This window comes from Theropithecus gelada, chromosome 9 (assembly GCF_003255815.1).
Source record: "Theropithecus gelada isolate Dixy chromosome 9, Tgel_1.0, whole genome shotgun sequence".
Classification (NCBI taxonomy): Eukaryota; Metazoa; Chordata; class Mammalia; order Primates; family Cercopithecidae; genus Theropithecus; species Theropithecus gelada.
In genome coordinates, this window is record NC_037677.1 from 22,847,921 (window position 1) to 22,870,115 (window position 22,195).

At 40.2% G+C, this 22,195-nt stretch overlaps 1 protein-coding gene and 1 pseudogene across 2 annotated transcripts in view; both read left to right on the forward strand.

The window, feature by feature from the left end:
• Positions 1-22,195, forward strand: part of ANKRD26 (ankyrin repeat domain 26) — a 94,992-nt gene that overhangs the window by 22,885 nt on the left and 49,912 nt on the right. For both annotated transcript variants that reach the window (XM_025396982.1, XM_025396983.1), the window contains exons 10-15: positions 8,426-8,555; positions 10,943-11,004; positions 13,359-13,452; positions 16,197-16,295; positions 16,897-16,925; positions 17,020-17,092. In XM_025396982.1, the coding sequence (XP_025252767.1) occupies positions 8,426-8,555; positions 10,943-11,004; positions 13,359-13,452; positions 16,197-16,295; positions 16,897-16,925; positions 17,020-17,092 (487 nt within the window). The remainder of the gene's footprint in view (positions 1-8,425; positions 8,556-10,942; positions 11,005-13,358; positions 13,453-16,196; positions 16,296-16,896; positions 16,926-17,019; positions 17,093-22,195) is intronic.
• LOC112631609 lies at positions 8,798-9,759 on the forward strand (annotated as a pseudogene).

A 22,195-nucleotide genomic window follows, 5' to 3' on the forward strand; every position in this document is an offset into this window, starting at 1 on the left:
ACTAACTCCGAAATCAGGAGCAGATCATTAAATGGAAATTACCATATGTTTGTATAATTTTGAGAGTTCCTTTTGGAATTGATTTCTATGTATTCTGCTGTGGTCTGAGAAGATACTTCATATGATTTCAGTTTTTTAAAATTTATTAAGACTTACTGTATGGCCTGTCATATGGTCTGTCTTGGAGAACGTTCCATGTGCTTATTAAAAGAATGTATATTCTGCAGTTCTCAGGGAGAACGTTTGGTAAATATCTGTTAGATTCATTTGTTCTTGAGTGCAGTTTAAGTCCAGTGTTTTTTTTGTTGGCTTTCTGCCTTGATGACCTGTCTAGTGCTGTCAGTGGAGTGTTGAAGTCCTGTACTGTTATTGTGTTGATATATCTTTTCTTAGGTTTTCTTAGGTCTAGTAGTAATTGTTTTATGAATCTGGGAGCTCTGAAGATAGGTGCGTATATATTTAGAATTTTTAGATCTTATTGAATCGATCCTTTCATCGTTATATATGTGACCATTTTTATTTATTTTTACTGTCGTTGCTTTAAACTCTGTTTTATCTGATATAGGAATAGTTTCTCCTGCTCACTTTTGGTTTCTCTTTGTGTGAAATATCTGTTTCCACCCCTTTATCTTGAGAGTACAGGAATCCTTACATGATAGGTGTGTCTCCTGAAAACAGTAGAGAATTTGGTTTGTGATTTTTAAAAATCCATTCTGCCAACCTGCATCTTTTAAGTGGAGCATTTAGACCATTTACATTCAAAGGTAATATTGAGATGTGAGGTGCTATTCCAGTCATTGTGTTGATTGTTACTTAGTGACTTTGTTTCCTCTATTATGTTTTGTTTTGTAAACCTTGTGAATTATATGCTTTCAGAAATTTCTAATCTGTTTTGTATCAACCTTTTATTTCAATATTGAGAACTTTTATATATATTTCTTGTAGGGCTTGTCTAGTATTGACAGATTCCCTCAGCATTTGCTTGTTCAGGAAAGACTTTATTTTTCCTTCATTTATGAAACTTAGTTTTGTTTGATACAGAATTCTTGGCTGACAATTTTTTTCCTATTTAAGGAGGCTGTAGATAGGACTGCAATCCCTCCTGGCTTCTTAAGGTTTCTGCTGAGAAGTCTGCTGTTAGTCTGATAGGTTTTCCTTTACAGGTTATTTTTTTAAATTATTTTAATTTAATTTTATTTTATTTTATTCTTTTTGTTTTTGTATGATTGGATTAATTTGAAAGCTTTGTCTTCAAACTCTAAAGTTCTGACTTCTATTTGGCATAGCCTATTGTTAAAACTTCCCACTACTTTCTTTCCCCCCCTTGAGACAGAGTCTCTCTCTGTCGCCCAGGCTGGAGTAGCATGATCTCAGCTCACTGCAACCTCCACCCTGGGTTCAAGCACTTCTCCTGCTTCAGCTTCCCTAGTAGCTGGGATTATAGGTATACACTACCACGCCCGGCTAATTTTTGTGTTTTTAGTAGAGGCAGGGTTTCGCCATGTTGGCCAGGGTGGTCTCAAACTCCTGACCTCAAGCGATCCACCCACCTTGGCCTCCCAAAGTGCTGGGATTACAGGCGTGAGTCACCACACCTGGCCCCCCACTACATTTTGTAGTTCCCTAAATGTGTCTTTCATTTCCAGAAGTCCTGATTGGTTTTTCTTTAAAATATCTTTCTCTTTGGAAAATTTTTCATTAAGATCCTGAATTGTTTTTAAAAATTTCTTGGATGTTGGTTTTTACCTTGCCCTTATATATTCTTGAGTAACTTAATAGTCAATCTTTTGAATTCTTTATCTGGTATTTCAAACTTAATAGTCAATCTTTTGAATTCTTTATCTGGTATTTCAAAGATTTCATCTTGTTTTGGTTCAATTGCTGGAAAGTTAGTGTGATCTTTTAGGAGGATTATAGAATGCTGTTTTTTCATATTGCCAGAATTATTTTTCTGGTTCCTTCTAATTTGGGTGGACTATTTCTTCTAATTATTTTTGAATTTATTTTTGATTTTACTGGGTTTTTTAAAATTTACTTTCCCCCCCTTGAGGATGTGACTTTCATGTCTATAGTTTATTGTCACCTAGTTTCAGCTCTGGGTGCTTTCAGTAGGAAAGACTTTGTAGTAGTGAGTTCCTTGGTTACAGAGAATCTGTGTGTGATGATTTTCTCAGATGTTGGTAGTAATAGCGATGCACTGGGTGTGTAAGCAGGTTCACTGTTTCCTGTGGGACTGGAGTGGCAGAAGTCTCACGAATCTTATCTCATTCTCCAGTGTTGTGCACTTAAAAATTCAGATGCCTACTCTGTTTCCTAAAACTTTTTTTTTCCCAGTATTTTATTTACTGGATTGAACATTTCAGGCCTCAGACTGAAGGTACTCATGGGTAAAAACTGGTTGCAGCTAAAGCAGGTGGATAAATGCAGTACCCCAAGGGTGACCTTGACAGAGGTGGCTGGGGGAGCTCTCAGTGATATGCACTAAGGTGTTTTCAGGGGGAAGGGAGGGAGCCACCACAGCTCCCCTTCCAGGCCAGCAGGAAAGCAGTCTGCCTCCCAGTCACACTCCTGACCTGGTGTTCCAGCTAGTCAGATCAGACAGGACCTTTTTTTAATCTGCAGGAATACTGGTGTTCCATGTAGAGAGGGATTGTGATCCTCATGCAAGCCTGAACGTGGAGGGCACTCCTGTGGGATGCAGTCACCCTGAAGTGCTTCAGGAAGGCTGTCTACAGATGCACCCACGTCATGCTCTCATGGGAAGAGCCCCAGCTGTGTCTGCAGTGGTGGGCGAGAGGGAGAAGTTCTCTTCTCCAAGACTCTTCACATGCCCCAGGGCTACCTGTTAAGGGAAAGCCCTAGATTTTCTCCACTGAGGCCAGCACTGCACCTGTCGCTCTGCTGAAAAAAACTTCCCACAAGCAGAAGGCCTGCAGTCTGGTTTCTTTTTTTCCCTCGGGGTGCCCTCTCAATGTGGTGCATTCCTTCCCCTGGGAGTAGCAGCCCTTGAGGACCTGGCTGCTGTAAATCCTGCTGTGTGGGCTGCCACACTCCAGGGTGGTGCTGGGGAATGTCTGCAAGGGATCCAGTGAGATGACCTGTCCTCGAGTCTCCCAGCAGTGGGTACCAGCACCTGCTCTGATAGGGTGGGAAGGGGAATGACGTAGACCCTGTGAGATTTCCTTCATTACAAATAGTCTTTGTGTGTTTTCTCAAATGCCAGCTGTAGTATTAATGTGCTGGGCTCATAGACAGACGCAGGACCTCCTGGTTAGCCAGAATGGTGCAGGCAGTGGTGATAACTGAGGATGCACAGACGTTTCCTACTTCCTTGGTACTGTGTCATTGTGCTTGCAGATGCTGTGCTGGTTGACTTTTAGCCAGGAGGTGGCGCTTGCAAAAGAGCGCCAATTGCGGTGGTAGTGGTGGGATTTGTTTGCCTTAGGTTACCCAAGGGAAATACTCTGGAGTCTCAGACAATGGTTGGGGCCATCGAGCTCCCAGAAGTCCCTGTCCACTGTGTTATGTTAGCATGGCAGGTGGAGGGGCAAAGCCCGGTCGGGGCTGGGTGAGGCCAGTCCACACTCTGGCTTCCCACATGTGGGCCCTCTGATCCACTGGGGATCAGAGGGCGGTTCCCTGGCTGCTAGAGTAATGTTCCAGGGAGGAGCTCAGCTGCCGCTGCTGCACAAAAGAATCCACAGAAGGAGCCGGGGATGTCAGGCAGCAGTAAGTCTCACTCAGCTCTCACGGGCTTGGCAAGGCAGGTCTCATACCTATAGGGTTCTGCTAGCAGCAGCTAGTTGGGTTCCAGTCAGCCTGTGCTTGGAACTCAAAATTGCCCCAGGCCAAAAGTCTCCCTGAGGTACAGGAGCCTTACTTTCAAGCCACGCCCCTCCTGATCCGCCTGTGGAACAAGGGGCATCCAGCTCCTGCAGCCTGGACTATAGCACACTTCTTGTTCACCCCGTGGTTCTGGCCAACGGGGTCATCCCCACTCAAGATGATATGGCAGCTCTCATTTGGGAGCTTCTCTCCACCTGTGACGGCAGCCTGAGTTAGCTAACTGACTTCTGGGAGGATGCCTGTGAGGTAGGATCAGGAATGGTTTCCCTCTGTCCTTGCTAGAGTCAGGGAATGCATGCAAAGTGTGTGGGGATGCCACTTCTTCTCGTGTGCTCCCCACTGCTCACTCAGCTCCAGCGCGTGGGGAGTTAGGGCTTCCCTGTGACCTGGATTGCCAGGCTTCCCAGTGGAAGTGTGTGTCCCAGAGACCGTCTGTCCTGTTCACACTCTGGAGACTCACGATTTTCTACCTGGTTCATTGTGTACACTGCTGCCCACCTGTTCTTTCACAGGGTCTCTGGTTTCTTTAAATTTTTCTGTTAAGGTCCTGTGTTGCTTCTTGGAAAAAACTTTACAGCACAAATCCCTCCACACTATTTTGTCTTTCCAGGTGGGAGAGGCTTGGTCACAGTGCCTCCCATCTGTCATCTTGGGAAAAAAATTAGAGAAAATTAATTTTAGTATAAGCATTCTTAGAGAAATGAATGTAGCAATTATTTATTTCTGCAGATACTCTGATTTATCTTGTGCTAATAATTAATATCTGTGTGTAATGGACATATATGCACACACCAAATGAAAGCGATCAAAATTTGTTATTGCTTTCTAAAATAAACTGCGTATTATAGAATCATAAGGAAGGAAAGATTGTCAAGGGGGTTTACAAAATTATCTCTGGGCTGGGCGTGGTGGCTCACACCTGTAATCCCAGCACTTTGGGAGGCCAAGACGGGCAGATCACAAGGTTAGGAGTTGGAGACTAGCCTGGCCAACATGGTGAAACCCTGTCTCTTCTGAAGATACAAAAAATTAGCTGCGTGTGGTGGCGCATGCCTATAATCCCAGCTACTGGGAGCTGAGCCAGGAGAATTGCTTGAACCCGGGAGGTGGAGGTTGCAGTGAGCCTAGATCACGCCATTGCACTCCATTCTGGGCAACAGGGCGAGACTCTGTCTCCAAAAAAAAAAAAAATCTGGAAGATGATTTTTCACTTTTAAAAGTATCTACAGCAATGAGGATATTTTATATTCTCATCAGGAAGCTTTGTTAACTTTAGTATTCATAGTTGTTAAACCTTGCTCATAAATTCATTCATCTCTAAAACTTAGAATCCTGTTGACTTGATTTTTTAGTCCTTTTCTCTATGTGAATACTGGTCTTGCTTGATAATCATAGATATATTTGAAGACTATTTGAAATCTTCAACTTGGATAGTCATAGCTTTCTTTTCTTTTCTTTTCTTTTTTTTTTTTTTTTTGAGACGGAGTCTTGCTCTGTTACCCAGGCTGGAGTACAGTGGCAGGATCTCAGCTCACTGCAACCTCTGCTTCCTGGGTTCAAGCAATTCTTGTGCCTCAGCCTTCTGAGTAGCTGGGACTACAAGTGTGCACCACCACACGTGGATAATTTTTATATTTTTAGTAGAGATGGGGTTTTGCTATGTTGGCTGATCTTGAACACCTGGCCTCAAGTGATCCGCCCACCTCAGCCTCCCAAAGTGCTGGGATTACAGGTGTGAACCACCACGCCTGGCCTTTTTTGTTTTGTTTTGTTTTGTTTTGTTTTTAAATATGGAGCCTCTGTTACCCAGGCTGGAGTGCAGTGGCATGATCAAGGCTCACTGAAGCTTAAATCTTCTGGATCTGGCTTCAGCCTCCCAAGCAGCTGGGACCATGAGCATGCACCACCATGCCCAGCTATTTATTTTTTTGTAGAGATGGGGTCTGGCTATATTATCCCCCGATTTTGAACTCCTGGGCTCAAGTGATCCTCCCACCTTGGCCTCCCAAAGTGCTAAGATTGCAGGTGGGGCCCACTGCACCCATCCTCAAATGTTGAAATATGTAATTGAAACCTTAAATCCCATGTTTTTTTTCCCTCTTTGTCTTTTCATTTTCAAAATTTCAGAGTTCTGTATAGGTTCATATTATTTAACTCTACCAGTTTAGTGTATTTTACAAATATGTATGTACTTAATTCCTATGCTTTTCCTGAGGTCATGTACTTCTACTCTAAATGTATTTATCCAAATCTGTCTTCTAAATCCCCTGGGTAGGCTGGGTCCAGTGGCTCATGCCTATAATTCCAGCACTTGGGAAGGCGAAGACTGGCAGATCACTTGAGCTCAGGAGTTGGTGACCAGCCTGGGCAACACGGTGAAACCTTGTCTCTGAAAAAAAACCACCAAAAACCTAAGTTCCCTGGGTGCCTCACATTTTATAGTAATATGTCCCAAACAGAAGACATTGTTCCTGACTGTTTCCTGACTCTGTAATTTACTCTGTCCTCTGGTTTCCTCATCCCAGTAAATAACACCTAGGAAGTAGCACTGAAACATAGAAGCAGGAGAAATCTTGCACTCCAGTTTTCCCTCAAATTACGAATCCAGTCACTCACCAAGTTCTTTATTTTCTACCTGCTTATCCTTTCTCATATCTTTTTTTTTTTTTTTTTTTTTTTTGAGACGACGTCTCTCTCTGTTGCCCAAGCTGGAGTGCAATGGCATGACCTCTGCTCACCGCAAGCTCTGCCTCCTGGGTTTAAGCAGTTCTCCTGCATCAGCCTCCCAAGTAGCCGGGATTACAGGCATGTGCCACCACGCCCAGCTAATTTTTGTATTTTTAGTAGAGATGGGGTTTCACCATGTTGAGCAGGCTGGTTTTGAACTCCTGACCTCATGATCTGCGCACTTCTCGGCCTCCCAAAGTGCCGGGATTACAGGTGTGAGCCACCACGCTGCGCCCGGCCTCATTTCTCATATCTTATTATTGCAAATCACTTTTTTTTTTTTTTTTTTTTTTTAGGCTGTCCAAAGAAAATGTGACAGTTCACTTTCTGACCTGTAATTTTGGAATAATCTTTTCTATTTTTGTGCTGACCACTCCCCCCAACCCCATGTCTGTCTGTCTTTACATTGTTGCCAGGGTGACCTTTCTGAAATGTATTTGTGATGCTCTAACTCACCTGCTTACTGACTGGATCCCCAGTACATGAAAGGGAAAGTTCACATTCTAGCCTAAATCAGGTCCTTGGTGGTTTGGCCTGATTTTCCTGTTTTATCTCTTCATCCTATTCCCTCTGACTGTGTTCCAGTTTTACCACATTACTTTGGAACCCTCAATTGTCATGTTGTTTCATGCCTCATCCTTTTGTTTATGGTGCCCTTTCTAGAAACCTTTTACATTCCCACTCTGTATGTATTACTCCATTGTCACACTGCTAAAAAGAAATACCCTAGACTGGGTAATGTATAACAGAAAGAAGTTTAATTGACTCACAGTTCCACATGGCTGGGGAGGCCTCAGGAAACTTACAATCATGGCGGAAGGCAAAAGGGAAGCAGGCACCTTCTTCACAAGGCCGTAGGAGAGTGAATTAATGCAGGAGGAACTACCAAACACTTGTAAAACCATCAGATTTCATGAGAACTCACTATCATGAGAGCAGCATGGTGGAAACCACCTCATGATCCAGTTATCTCCTCTGGTCTGTCCCTTGACACATGAAGATTGCAATTCGAGATGAGATTTGGGTGGGGACACAGAGCCAAACCATATCACTGCACTGGGTCTGCCTCATAGTATGGCCCTATCTTTGCATCATTTCCTGAGCTTCCCAGGTGGAACGGACTGTTCTCTTTTGTGCCCTTACTGTCCTTTATTCACTTCAGTTGTAGAACTAGTGAATTATACTTTTCTGTTCTTATTTGTTTTTATTTATCTCTACCCACACTTGATGAATATAGGACAGAGTCTGTCTTCTGTTTATATTTTTAGTTTTTCCCAGGATAGTACCTATGATGTGATAGACACATAAGTGTTTATTGTCTTACTGACTGGTATAGTTTGGATGTGTGTCCTGCCCCAAATCTCATATTGAAATGTAATCCCCAGTGTTGGAGGTGGGACCTGGTGGGAGGTGATTGGATCATAGGGTCAGATTTCTAGTGAATGGTTTAGCACCATCCCCGTTGGTCCTGTCCTTGAGAGAGCAAATGAGTTCTCTTGGGATCTGCTTCTTTAAAAGTGTGCAGCACCTCCCCACCTTGCTGTCTTGCCCTGGCTCTGCCATGTGAGACATCTGCTCCCTCTTTGCCTTCTGCCATGATTATAAGCTTCCTGAGGCCTCCCCAGAAGCAGAAGCTGCTATGCCTCCTATACAGCCTGCAGAACCATGAGCCAATGAAACCTCTTTTCTTCATAAATTACCCAGTCAGGTGTTTCTTTAAAAAAAAAAAACTGTGACCCCATCTTGGATGACCAGGTATTTCTTTATGGTAGTGCAAGAACAGACTAATACAGTGTCTGATTGAATAAGTAAGTGAATAAATACAGTGTTTTCTGAATTTTTTTTTTAATAGGAAGGACCAACAAAGCCAGCCGTTGGAAAAAAAGAAAATGGTATTGATATTATTGAAAGTGCTCCACTAGAACAAACAAATAATGACAATTTGACTTATGTTGATGAAGTGCACAAAAATAATAGAAGTGGTAAGTTAGTGGATATCTCTGAATATTTTTCTATCCTTAAATTCTATTCTGAGGGCCAGATGTGTTGGCTCACACCTGTAATCCCAGCACTTTGGGAGGCTGAAGTAGGTGGATCACCTGAGGTCAGGAGTTAGAGACCAGCCTAGCCAACATGGTGAAACCCTGTCTCTACTAAAATACAAACATTGGCCTGTGGACGCCGCCGAAGAAGCATCGTTAAAGTCTCTTTTCTCCCTGCCATCATGTCTAAGTCAGAGTCTCCTAAAGAGCCCAAACAGCTGAGGAAGCTCTTCATTGGAGGGTTGAGCTTTGAAATAACCGATGAGAACCTGAGGAGCCATTCTGAGCAATGGAGAATGCTCATGGACTGTGTGGTAATGAGAGATCCAAACACCAAGCGCTCCAGGGGCTTTGAGTTGGTCACATATGCCACTGTGGAGGAGATGGATGCAGCCATAAATGCAAGGCCACACAAGGTAGATGGAAGAGTTGTGGAACCAAAGAGAGCTGTCTCAAGAGAAGATTCTCAAAGACCAGGTGCCCACTTAGCTGTGAAAAAGATATTTGTTGGTGGCATTAAAGAAGACACTGAAGAACATCACCTAAGAGATAATTTTGAACCGTATGGGAAAATTGAAGTGATTGAAATCATGACTGACCGAGGCAGTAGCAAGAAAAGGGGCTTTGCCTTTGTAACCTTTGACGACCATGACTCCATGGATAAGATTGTCATTCAGAAATACCATACTGTGAATGGCCACAACTGTGAATTTAGGAAAGCCCTGTCAAAGCAAGAGATGGCTAGTGTTCATCCAGCCAAAGAGGTCGAAGTGGTTCTGGAAACTTTGGTGGTGGTCATGGAGGTGGTTTCGGTGGGAATGACAACTTTGGTCGTGGAGGAAACTTCAGTGGTCGTGGTGGCTTTGGTGGCAGCCGTGGTGATGGTGGATATGGTGGCAGTGGGGATGGCTATAATGGATTTGGTAATGATGGAAGCAATTTTGGAGGTGGTGAAAGCTACAATGATTTTGGCAATTACAACAGTTAGTCTTCAAATTTTGGACCCACGAAGGGAGGAAATTTTGGAGGCAGAAGCTCTGGCCCCTATGGTGGTGGAGGCCAATACTTTGCAAAACCACGAAACCAAGGTGGCTATGGCGGTTCCAGCAGCAGCAGTAGCTTTGGCAGTGGCAGAAGATTTTAATTAGGAAACAAAGCTTAGCAGGAGAGGAGAGCCAGAGAAGTGACAGGTAAGCTACAGGTTACAACAGATTTGTGAACTCAGCCAAGCACAGTGGTGGCAGGGCCTAGCTGCTACAAAGAAGACATGTTTTAGACAAATACTCATGTGTATGGGCAAAAAATCGAGGACTGTATTTGTGACTAATTGTATAACAGGTTATTTTAGTTTCTGTTCTGTGGAAAGTGTAAAGCATTCCAACAAAGGGTTTTAATGTAGATTTTGTTTTTTTTGCACCCATGCTATTATAGTCTGATCGTGATGCTCAATAAATGTCTTTTTTAAAATATGCTGTGTGAAGTTAGTCTACTCTGAAGCCATCTTGGTAAATTTCCCCAACAATGTGAAGTTAGAATTCCTTCAGGGTGATGCCAGGTTCTATTTGGAATTTATATACAACCAGCTTGGATGGAGAAGCCATTGTCTTCGGAAACCTTGGTATAGTTGAACTGATAGTTACTATTGTGACCTGAAGTTCACCATTAAAAGGGATTACCCAAGCAAAATCATGGAATTATTGGTTATAAAAGTGATTGTTGGCACATTCTATGCAATATATCTAAATTGAATAATGGTACCAGATAAAATTATAGATGGGAATTAAGCTTGTGTATCATCCATTATCATGTGTAATTAATAAACAATTTAATTCTCTTGAAAAAAAAATATAAACATTAGCTGGGTGTGGTGGTGCATTCCTGTAATCCCAGGTACCTGGGAGGCTGAGGCAGAGAATTGCTTGAACCCAGGAGATGGAAGTTGCAGTGGGCTGAGATTGTGCCACTGCACTCCATCCTGGGTAACAGAGTGAGACTCTGTCTCAAAAACAAACAAACAAACAAACAAACAAAAAACCCTCTATTCTAAGACAACCAATTAACATATGCAGACCCAAGTATTATATTCATTTTAAAAATATTTTTCTTTTGCTGTCTTTCTTCATATTACCAATTTTTTCCTGAGACTGCATCAACCTTGTGAAATTCTTTTTTTGCTATTATATTTATTTTATTGAAATATTCATGAATGGAGATAGACTTGTATATGTATTTAATTTTTTTATATTTTTTATTTTTGTAGATATATGTATTTAAAATTTACAATAGTAAATGTTCTCATGCATATATCTGTGTATCACATTTGATAGATATGATGTCCGCATTAGGATTAGGACAAGAGGAAGATATAGAATCACCTTGGGATTCTGAGGTACTGTCTATGGTTGTTACTGTTATTTTAAAATATAAGCATTGAGTGATGTTTAAAACTAAAGCGATGCTCTGACTTGACTTTTTTACCTCTGCATACATCCATAAGGAACTACTTTCTTATATTTTTCAGTGTATAATTAATAAAGTATGTGCTAAGTATATTATTGCTACATAGAATAATTCTGCTAATTTGCAGGATTCATTTAAGAATCCAGTGTAGGATAGTGCAAAAAATAAAATAAGAACAAAAAAGGCTTAGAAGTCACAAGGAATTAGTATGGGTTTGAAGTTAAGTTTATCTAAAAACTAAAGAATTATTTCAAGTCAGCTGGGCAAGGTGGCTCACGCCTGTAATCCAAGCACTTTGGGAGGCCGAGGCGGGCGGATCATGAGGTCAGGAGATGGAGATCATCCTGGCCAACATGGTAAAACCCCGTCTCTACAAAAATACAAAAAATTAGCTGGGTGTGGTGGCGTGTGCCTGTAGTCACTATTCGGGAGGCTGGGGCAGGGGAATTGCTTGAACCTGGGAGGCAGAGGTTGTAGTGAGCTGAGATCGCGCCACTGCACTCCATCCTGGCAACAGAGCAAGACTCTGCCTCAAAAAAAAGAATTATTTCAGGTTAACCTATGGCCATGTATATGATTCTGTGTTACGTATGGATGAGTAAAAGTCCTAATGAGATTCAGAGAGAAACAGTTTGGAATGTGGTTTTTTTTCTTGACAACTTGGAACTTGAAAAGATAATGTCTGGGACTTTAAAGTATTAATATATATTTGTATAGATCTGCAGGGAACTTTCAGGAGAAGGAAGAATATGGAGAATAATAACGATTTGGTTGAGTGGTATTGTAATAAGTAGAAATGATTTTCAAAATCATTTCCAGTGACTTAATAAATATTCAGGGTACTTTTTGTAAATGTGAAGGCAGTAGTGTCAAGAAAAGAATGGGAAAGTTGGAATAGAAATGTAGATTTCTAATTTGGGGTGTAAGTTTCACTAGACAGTTACTGGAGATATCTTATAGGAATATAGTGAGTTGACACTTGAGACCTTCCCAATGAGATTTTAAATGTTTGAGCTTGAATAAATTGAGTACCAACCACGTGCTAGACTATTAGACACTGCATGTACAAGGTGAGGGCTTATGCTCTAGTAGTGGGAACTGAAAAACAAGTAAATCACAAACACTTATAAGTCACTATAAGTGCTTCATGTGAAGAAAACAGAGAGTATTAGGTTAAAGAAAATTGAGGGAGTTTGTAGTTAGGATGGGAATCGGAGTGGGAGTGAAATTCTGTAGTTAGAGAAGATCTTTCTGAGTGTGACCTTAGAGTGCCAACTAAAGGAAGAGAAGGAGCAGCCATCAGAAAGGCTAGGAGGAGGGCATTCTGGGCAGAGGACACAATCATCAGATCTGTTCATCATTTTACTCTTAACATCTTAGAATGACCAAGAAGCAGGAAGCCGGGTAACCATCATCATCATCATTTTTATTATTATAGTGCATAGAAAAGAAAATGTGCAAATAAATGCCTGGCACATGCTTAATACATAAATGTTCTTATTCTTCTGTTTTTATGAAGGCTTGCTATACTTCTTTGAAATTATTTCTTAATTGGGAAAGAGTTTATATTCTATATCTTATATTTCCTTGCTTTTCTTTAGACATAACATAAAGCAAAGTTTTTCTTACTGCTTTGTCATTTTAGTCAACCATTTTCCTATCATAAAAGTTTTATCAAAAAGTATTTAGATTTTTCTAAGCCATTGTTTACTTAAATGAAGCAGCTTCTGCAGTGTTCTGTTTATACTTAACAGGACATACTCCAGTTTCTTATCATGCCACATATCTTAACACTAAAAATTTCTATAATTAGAAATATTTTAAATATTTAATGCGGTACTATAGGGAGTGTATTCTATTTTTTAAAATACACTTTTTTTTTCTCTCTTAATCAGGCAGCCCCCAAACCAGAATAGGTTCAGAGAAGCTCCCCTCTTATTTTTGGTGAGGAATACAAAGTAGAGTTAGGTCTTTTGATATTAATTCCTCATTGAACTGTGCACATAAGTTAATATTTTGTCTGTTAATATGTGTCCTTAGGCCTTCTGTGTTTGGTTTGCAGAGTCAATAGTCATCTGAAGATGAAAGATAAGCTTAATCTAGTGAGCATATGTGAGGTTCTTTATTGAAATGTTTTGGTTTTCAATACATACTTATCTTATTTTTAAGCCTAATTGCTTTTAAAATAGGAAATTCATATTATATTTGAAAGTGATTAGAAAATCTTTAGCAATTCATTCTTTTTGTAAAATTAAAACTCATTATTGATATTAATTTTAACAGAGTATCTCTGAGAATTTTCCACAGAAGTATGTTGATCCTTTAGCTGGGGCTGCATATCGAAAAGAAAAAAATATAGGAAATGAACAAGCAGAAGGTAAGAGCTATATTTTATTTTAAAAAAGCCATTGGACAGAGTGTTTATTTAAAAACATGACCGTTGCTATATTCTAATAGCCAAAGAAAATCACCTATTAAATACATAGTAAGAATAAAAAGAGGTGAAATTGTGATAAGTTATATATCTTATGTGTCAGCAACAGATTAAATTGCTAGTGCCAGTAAGGGAACTGAATTATTAGATCCATTTCAAAATACATTAAGACCTGAGGGAGCCAGGAAATAAGGAAGAGGAGAGGAGTAAAAGAGGACATGAGAATGAGGAAGGCAGAGAGTACAGGGAGCGAATGAAGGACAAAGAAGCAAGTGTATGTAATGGAGAGTGGCAAAATAAAATCATTCTAGGGCCAGGCGCGGTGGCTCATGCCTTTAATCCCAGCACTTTGGGAGGCCAAAGCGGGCAGATCACTTGAGGTCAGGAGTTCGAGACCAGCCTGGTCAACATGGTGAAACCCTATCTCTACTAAAAATACAAAAATTAGCTGAGTATGGTGGCAAGCACCTGTAATTCCAGCTGCTTGGGAGGCTGAGGCAAGAGATTTGTTTGAACCTGGGAGGTGGAGGTGACAGTGAGCTGAGATCGCGTCACTGCTCTGCAGCCTGGGCGGCAGAGCAAGACTTCATCTCGAAAATATAAAAATTAAAAAATAAAATAATTCTTTAGAAAATGGAAAAGCAGGGTATTAGAAAGGTAGGAAGAGTTTAAAATGAGCTTCAAGTACCAAAACTTGTTGGAGAAGTAGACCAAAATTTACCCACTCTTCCTATCCTCCTCACTGTTGGGAAGGCAAGGATGGAAGTACTGGACCATTTATGGCACGTTTCACTTGCCATAGATGAATACAGGCATATGTGGTCAGCCATACATATCTATAATTTAATGTCATAGAAAATGTTACATCAGGCTGAGCATGGTGGCTTACACCTGTAATCCCAGCACTTTGGAAGGTAGATCACCTGAGGTCAGGAGTTTGAGACCAGCCTGGCCAAAATGGTGAAACCCTGTCTCTACTAAAAATACAAACATTAGCCAGGCACGGTGGTGCATGCCTGTAATCCTAGCTACTTGGGAGGCTCAGGTAGGAGAATCACTTGAACCTGGAGATGGAAGTTGCAGTGAGCCAAGATTGCACCACTGCACTCCAGCCTGGACAACAGAGCGAGATTCTGTCTCTCAAAAAAAAAAAAAGAAAGAAAGAAAATGTTACTTCATAGGATAGTATCTCAAAGGCCAAAAGAAGAGAACTGGAAAGAAGAGAGTAGGGTTGGTTATGAGGAGCTCAAGGAAGACATACTCTGATAAAAAGCCCACTAGCAACTTCGTGACTTGTAATATAGTTTCGGTTTCGGGGACATAGTAGGGAGGAACTTGATGCCAGATTCCAAAAGGGCAATCTAACATAAAAGAATGTGGAAGCACACTAAGTATGGACCAGAGCTTCTTAAAATTTAGTAAATCAACTGGGAATCTTGTTAAACATGTACATTTTGATTCAGCAGGCCTGGGGTTCTGTATTTCTAATAAGTTCCCACATAATGCTGATGCTTCTGGTCCTTGGACCACACTCTGAGTAACAAGAGTGTAGGCTTCCTTTTTGAGACATCTGAAAGAAGAGTTGTTCGACAACAATTCGAGACATAACAGGATCAAGATAAAGCATTATTTTTCTTTTATTTCTGAGCATGTTTCTAGCCAAAGGAGAAGGAACAAAGAGATGGAGGAATAGAAATTGTAGATATAAGATAACTATTGTTAAATGAAGAGGAAAGAAGTGCTGAGAATATTCCATAAAAAGGATGTAGAATGGGAAGAATCAAGACCACAGATCTAGAGATTACTTTTGCAAAGGAAGAGATTGTGAATGGAGAAAGAGAGGAAAGAAAGAAGTTAGTTGAGTCATTTTGGAGTTACTGATGAGGAAACTTGAGAGAACTCATTTCCAGATGGATTCAGTGTATTTACACTCAAACAGACAATTAGATCATTTCTGCTCCAGAGATTATTACAAGCAGGAGGGCATGTTAGAATTGGGGTAAACTACAGTGATTCATATCTCCTCTCTGTAACTATCAGACATCGAACAGATATGTTGCTTTGGATAGATCGTGGTGGTTCGCCTGTCACTCAGCACTTTGGGAGGCCAAGGTGGGTGGGTTGCTGGAGCCCAGGAGTTTGAGACCAGCCTGGGCAATATGGCGAGACTACATCTCTACAAAAACATACAAAAATTAGGCATGGTGGTGCATGGGCCTGTAGTTTGGCTATTCAGGAGGCTAAGGCAGGAGGATTGCTTGAGCCTGCGAGGTTGAGGTTGTAGGGAGCAATGACCCGTGATTGTGCCACTGCACTACAGTCTGGGTGACAGAGCGAGACTCTATCAAAAAAAAAAAAAAAGGATACATGTTACATTGGTATTAGTTAATCAGATGAGTTTTATTTGAATACAGAAGCACTGGCTTTTTTCTTAAAGAAAGTTGCTTTTTGGTAATGATAGCTGTTTCATAAAATCCTTTAGAGGCTAACATATTTTAGAAATGAAAAAATTACAGTTAATTCCTTGAATACTAAAATTGTTGTTTTCAATAAACACTGCATTGATTTAAAAAACTGCACTAATTTTGAAATATAAAACATTATTAATATCTAATTCTGTGGCAATTAAATTTTTTCCTTTTGATAAATATTTCAATATTAAAAGCTTATTATGTGTTATTCCTTAGATATGTTTTATATACCTTCTTGCATGAGTGGATCAAGAAACTTTAAGATGGCTAAACTAGAGGATACAAGAAATGTAGGCATGCCAGTAGCCCACATGGGTATGGAAAAAAATGAGTATTTTTGTTAACCGTTACTCTACAAGTGTATATCCAAGCTGATCAATTCAGAACATTTTCTCTAATGAGAAATGAGTTATATATCCAAGTCAAGTGGCATCACAGCTGTGTGCTTCCTAAATTACAGGACAAGTTGAAGAACATGATAAATACTTGTAGTGTAATGGTATAAATGATTCTGATGTGTTGCATTAAAGATATGCTGTCTCATTTTACCATCAGCCTTGACATTTCTCCTCTCAGGGTCATGATTTGCTCCTCTAATTAAAGATTACCTTTCTCTGCATTGACCAGCATGCTCACGTTGGTATATGTGCACCTTTCTATTTTAGTTATAGTCACTTGGAACATAATCTTACATTCAAATCATAACTGCATGTTTTATTAAACCTGTGTTCCTGTTTTTTTCTCCAGTATACTTCTGTCATGTTGCTGTCCTAACCAAAATAAAAAAATCCCAACAATTAACGTAATCATTTTCAAACCAAGCATGATGATTCAGGTCATACTAACACTGCATGAATTTATAATTTGCTTTGTCATATTTACATGTAATTGATTATATGTCCCTTTTGCTTTTTAGAGTCTCCTGAAAGATATCTTCACTTGAAGGTAATAAGTTTTGTATTTTTATCTTGAATTATTAAGTGCATATTGTATAAAGTATACATTATTTATTAATCATTTTGTTTCAAAACCCATTCAGCCTGCCATTGAAATGAAAGATTCTGTTCCAAATAAAGCAGGAGGAATGAAGGATGTACAAACATCCAAAGCAGGTAAATGCTACAATACGTATTTAACTCTGGAAGGAAGTACATTAAAATTTTTGAAATATTTGAAATGCTCACAGTTTTCTTATTCCTAATTCTTTTTTTCCCCAAATTTGATGGAAGGATTTTTTTAAAAATTTTTTAAAATTAAGACTGAGTCTCACTTTGTCACCCAGACTGGAATGCAGTGGCATGATCTCAGCTCAGTGCAACCTCCGCCTCCCAGGTTCAAGTGATTCTCCTGCCTCAGCCTCCTGAAAAATAACTGGGATTACAGGTGTGCATCACCATGCCTGGCAAATTTTTCTATTTTTAGTAGTGACAGGGTTTCACCATGTTGGCCAGACTGGTCTCAAACTCCTGACCTCAGGTGATCTACCCGCCTCAGCCTCCCAAAGTTCTGGGATTACAGGCATGAGCCACTGTGCCCAGCATTTTTGTTTGTTTGTTTGTTTTTTGATATAGAGTCTCACTCTGTCGCCCAGGCTGAGTGCAGTGGCATGATCTTGGTTCACTGCAGCCTCCGCCTCCTGGGTTCCAGCAATTCTCCTGCCTCAGGCTTCCTGGTAGCTGGGATTACAGGCACACACCTCCATGCCCGGCTAATTTTTGTATTTTTTAGAGACAGGGTTTCACCATGTTGGCCAGGCTGGTCTCGAACTCCTGATCTCAGGAGTTCTCCTCCCACCTTAGCCTCCCATAGTGCAAGGTTTACAGGCTTAAGCCACCATGCCCGGGCAGTAATTTTTAATTACTATGTGGTAGACATAGTCTTTTAAAACAGCAATTCTGAAACTTTTTGGCTTTAGGGTCCTTTTATACTATTAAAAATTACTGCATAGAGGGTAACCAACACGCTGAATTAGTTAGTCCCATTCCCATGCTCTTTTAAAACATTTTACTGTATATGTATACGTCTATAAATAATACATAGAATTTGTTTTCATGTCCTAAAATTGTATATAAATGGTTGTACACTGTACATATCATTCTTCAACTTTCTTTTGTTTGTCTAGCATTATATTTTTCAAATCTACCCATATCAACACGAGTAGTTCTGGTTCAAGTTCTTTATACTATTCCATTTTATCACTGTACATTTAATTAAACTCTCTTCATTCGGATAAACAATAATTAAATAAACATAAAAATCAGGCCAGTCGTGGTGACTCACGCCTGTAATCCCAGCACTTTGGAAGGCCAAGGTGGGTGGATCACGAGGTCAGAAGATTGAGACCATCCTGGCTAACACGGTGAAACTCCGTCTTTACCAAAAATCCAAAAAATTAGTCAGGCATGGTGGTGGGCACCTGTAGTCCCAGTTACTTGGGAGGCTGAGGCAGGAGAATGGCATGAACCCGGAGGCGGAGTTTGCAGTGAGCCAAGATTGTGCCACTGCACTCCAGCCTGGGTGACAGAGCGAGATGACGTCTCAAAACAAACAAACAAACAAAATAAAAATTATTGTGGGCCAGGCGCGGTGCCTCACGCCTATAATCCCAGCGCTTTGGGAGGCTGAGGCAGGCAGATCATGCAGTCAGGAGATCAAGACCATCCTGGCCAACATGGTGAAACCCTATCTCTACTAAAAAATACAAAAATTAGCTGGGCGTGGTGGCACATGCCTGTAATCCCAGCTACTCGGGAGGCTGAGGCAGGTGAATTGCTTGAACCAGGGAGTCGGAGGTTGCAGTGAGCCGAGATGGCGCCACTGGACTTCAGCCTGGTGACAGAGTGAGACTGGTCTGAAAAAAAAAAAAAATCATTGTGGATTTCATTTTTGAAATGAAAATCATGCTTACCAATGAGGAGAAAAGTGATCTTTGTTTAAGTGGTTTTTAGCTGTTGATAAGTACTATATTGGAAATTAAAACTGAAAAATAGAAAATACATGCATGTACAGCCATGCATTTGAATAGGCTTTAGAGCTATGACCCATGAACCATTAGCCTGTGATGTTATGATACATCCTAGCTTCGAAAAAGTCTACTATACACTTCTCAGAAAATTAGAGTGAAAATGTCAAATATATTATGCATTATGCAACCTCTTGTACCCTTAAATCGATATTGAATTCTAGGGATTCTTAGATCAAAATACAGAACCACGGTTTTAAACCATATGTATGGTTTGTAGAGGTCAAATGGTAAATGGTCCTTTGATGAGGAAATGGCCTTTAAAGTTTCACTTCTATGGTTTTTACTTTTTTCTTTTGCTTGTCTTAAAAAGTTTAAATCCAACAATTTTGTTTATAAAGAAAAAAGGAAAACATTTTTGTTGTATATTCACTTCTTGTTTCATGGCACTGTGTACTCTCTGGATCAAGTGTGAACCTAGATTTATTTTCAGGTGGGAACAATTAGGTCACTTAAAGACATCATTTTTTCTTTCTTTTTTTTTTTGTTTGAGACGGAGTCTCGCTCTGTCGCCAGGCTGGAGTGCAGTGGCACAATCTCGGCTCACTGCAACCTCTGCCTCCTGGGTTCAAGCGATTCTACTGCCTCAGCCTCCCGAGTAGCTGGGACTACAGGCGTGTGCCAACACGCCCAGCTAATTTTTATATTTTTAGGAGAGATGGGGTTTTGCCATGTTGGCCAGGATGGTCTCGATCTCTTGACCTCATGATCCGCCTGCCTTGGCCTCCCAAAGTGCTGGGATTACAGGCGTGAGCCTCCACGCCCGGCCAAGTCCATCATTTTGTCTATAAATTTCTGATGTTTATCCAAGGCTAAACAGTAAATTCTGAAGATTGTGCATTGAGGAATGCACAGAGACTGGTGCATTGAGGAAAGAGCATTTCATTGTAATAAGTTTTTATTTGAAGTTTATTTATTAAATGTTTTTGTCTTAAGAACACACCCACACACACACACACACACACACAAATACTTCTATCCGTATTTAAACCTAAAACGGTTAGACATAAAGTTTGTTCATAAAAAAATTCATATCCCTGAAGAATCTTTAATTATTAATAAACAAATCTCTTACGGATAACAAAATAGGTAACAGAGGTTGCTGAGTGAATCAAAGTAAATAAGTAATACTAAAATATGAAAACAGAAAAAAATCTGAGAGATGACAGTCAGTTAAACTTCTGTGAGCAAATGGCAAGTAAAGGACATGTAAAATACAGTTCACCATGGAGGAGTAGTGTGTTTGTAGGATAGAGGTTGACATAGGACTGCTTCTATGAAGAAAGTTAGTCAGATTTATATTATTTACATTCTAATAAGTAAAAACTTTATTTTCAGAGTTTTCAGATTGGGACTTTACTAGCTTGACCCTCAGTAATAAGACTTGCCAAAGACCTAGGAATTTGAAAATCAATGATGAATATCTATCTGTATCACAGTCAGTGACCAAAAATCACAGAACTGGAAGAAATAGCTAAAGAAATGATTACTATTGGAGCAGAGTTTCTATTAGAGAATGATACTCTCCATGACCTGTGTGAATCACAGCTACCAGCAAACAAAAAGCAAAGAAGGTAACACAGAAGCACAGAGAATTCAGTCCTAGAGTACTTGGCTTCATAATATCATAGTTATGACTTTTATTTTTTATTTTATGTTTTGAGACGGAATTTTGCTCTTGTTGCCCAAGCTGGAGTGCAATGGCATGATCTCAGCTCACTGCAACCTCTGCCTCCCGGGTTCAAGCGATTCTCCTTCTTCAGCCTCCCAAGCAGCTGGGATTACAGGCACGCACCATCATGCCTGGCTAATTTTGTATTTTTAGTACAGACAGGGTTTCACCATGTTGGTCAGGCTGGTCTTGAACTCCTGACCTCAGGTAATCCACCCACCTCAGCCTCCCAAGTTGTGGGGATTTCAGGCGTGAGCCACCTTGCCCGGCCTAGTTATAACTTAAAAAAAAATTATTTTTGGCTGGGTCATGCCTGTAATTCCAGCACTTTGGCAGGCCAAGGCGGGTGGATCACCTGAGGTCAGGAGTTCAAGACCAGCCTGGCCCACATGGTGAAACCCCATCTCTACTGAAAATATGAAAATTAGCTGGGCGTGGTGGAGGGCGCCTGTAATCCCAGCTGCTCAAGAGGCTGAGGCAGGAGAATCACTTGAGCCCAGGAGGTGGAGCTTGCAGTGAGCCAAGATCACACCATTGCACTCCAACCTGGGCGACAGAGCAAGACTCCATCTCAAAAAAAAAAAAGAAGGAAAAGAATCATTTTTAGCAAAAGTACTTGGTGTTTACTCTCCTTATATAACCTACAACCAAACAAAATACCTTTTAGCAGGGCATTTGTATTCTTCCTCTAATCAAAACAATCTATGAACAACAAAGAGAATTAGGAGGGAGAGTAATTTTGTTTAGGCTAATATGAAACATAAACTTGAGAGTCAGGACCAGGATTATATTTAGAGTTTTGGGACTGGATGGGAAACTAGGTAGAGATCTAAATATTGCCTACTCAAGCACAATGTGGTTTTTATGCTTTATTTTTACAGTTCTGAATTCACAAGTATTAGTTATAACTACATGTAATATAACAAAGAAGCACCATCCAAATCAAATATTATTTCTTACAATTTCTATGGCTTTAGATATTATAGAATGGACTGCCCCAGTAGTAGTGGGAATCGTTGAGAATTTCTCTATAGTGTATCCCCAGCTGTGTACACATAGTCTGTCACCTTATTTTAATGAATAGTTGTTCACTAGGAATATTTGTTTTAAGGAGTGCTCTATCATTTAAAAAAGATATATGAAGTTCAATTTTATTAATAATTCTTTTAGGACACCCAGTCTATTGATTAATTGCATCTAATGTGTTTTACTTTATGTACCAGTTTAACTCAGTGCCCTTAATCATATGGTCTGGTCTACAGTAATAAATTGTATAATTTTTTTATCCCAATAGTTTTGTTTTCTTTTCCCCCTTGTAAAATTAACGTTGTATTTTACAGAAGATGATCAGCTGTCTCCTAGAGTAGTGACTGCAAGCTATAAATCCAGAGTTACTTACCTATACCTATATATGCTTGTTTGCTCTTATTTCTTCATGAGCTTGGTAGATCCAAGAAGCAGGACTTTTAAAACAAAATAACTAAATGAAATCCCTCAACACAGGAAGACATGAAACAGAAA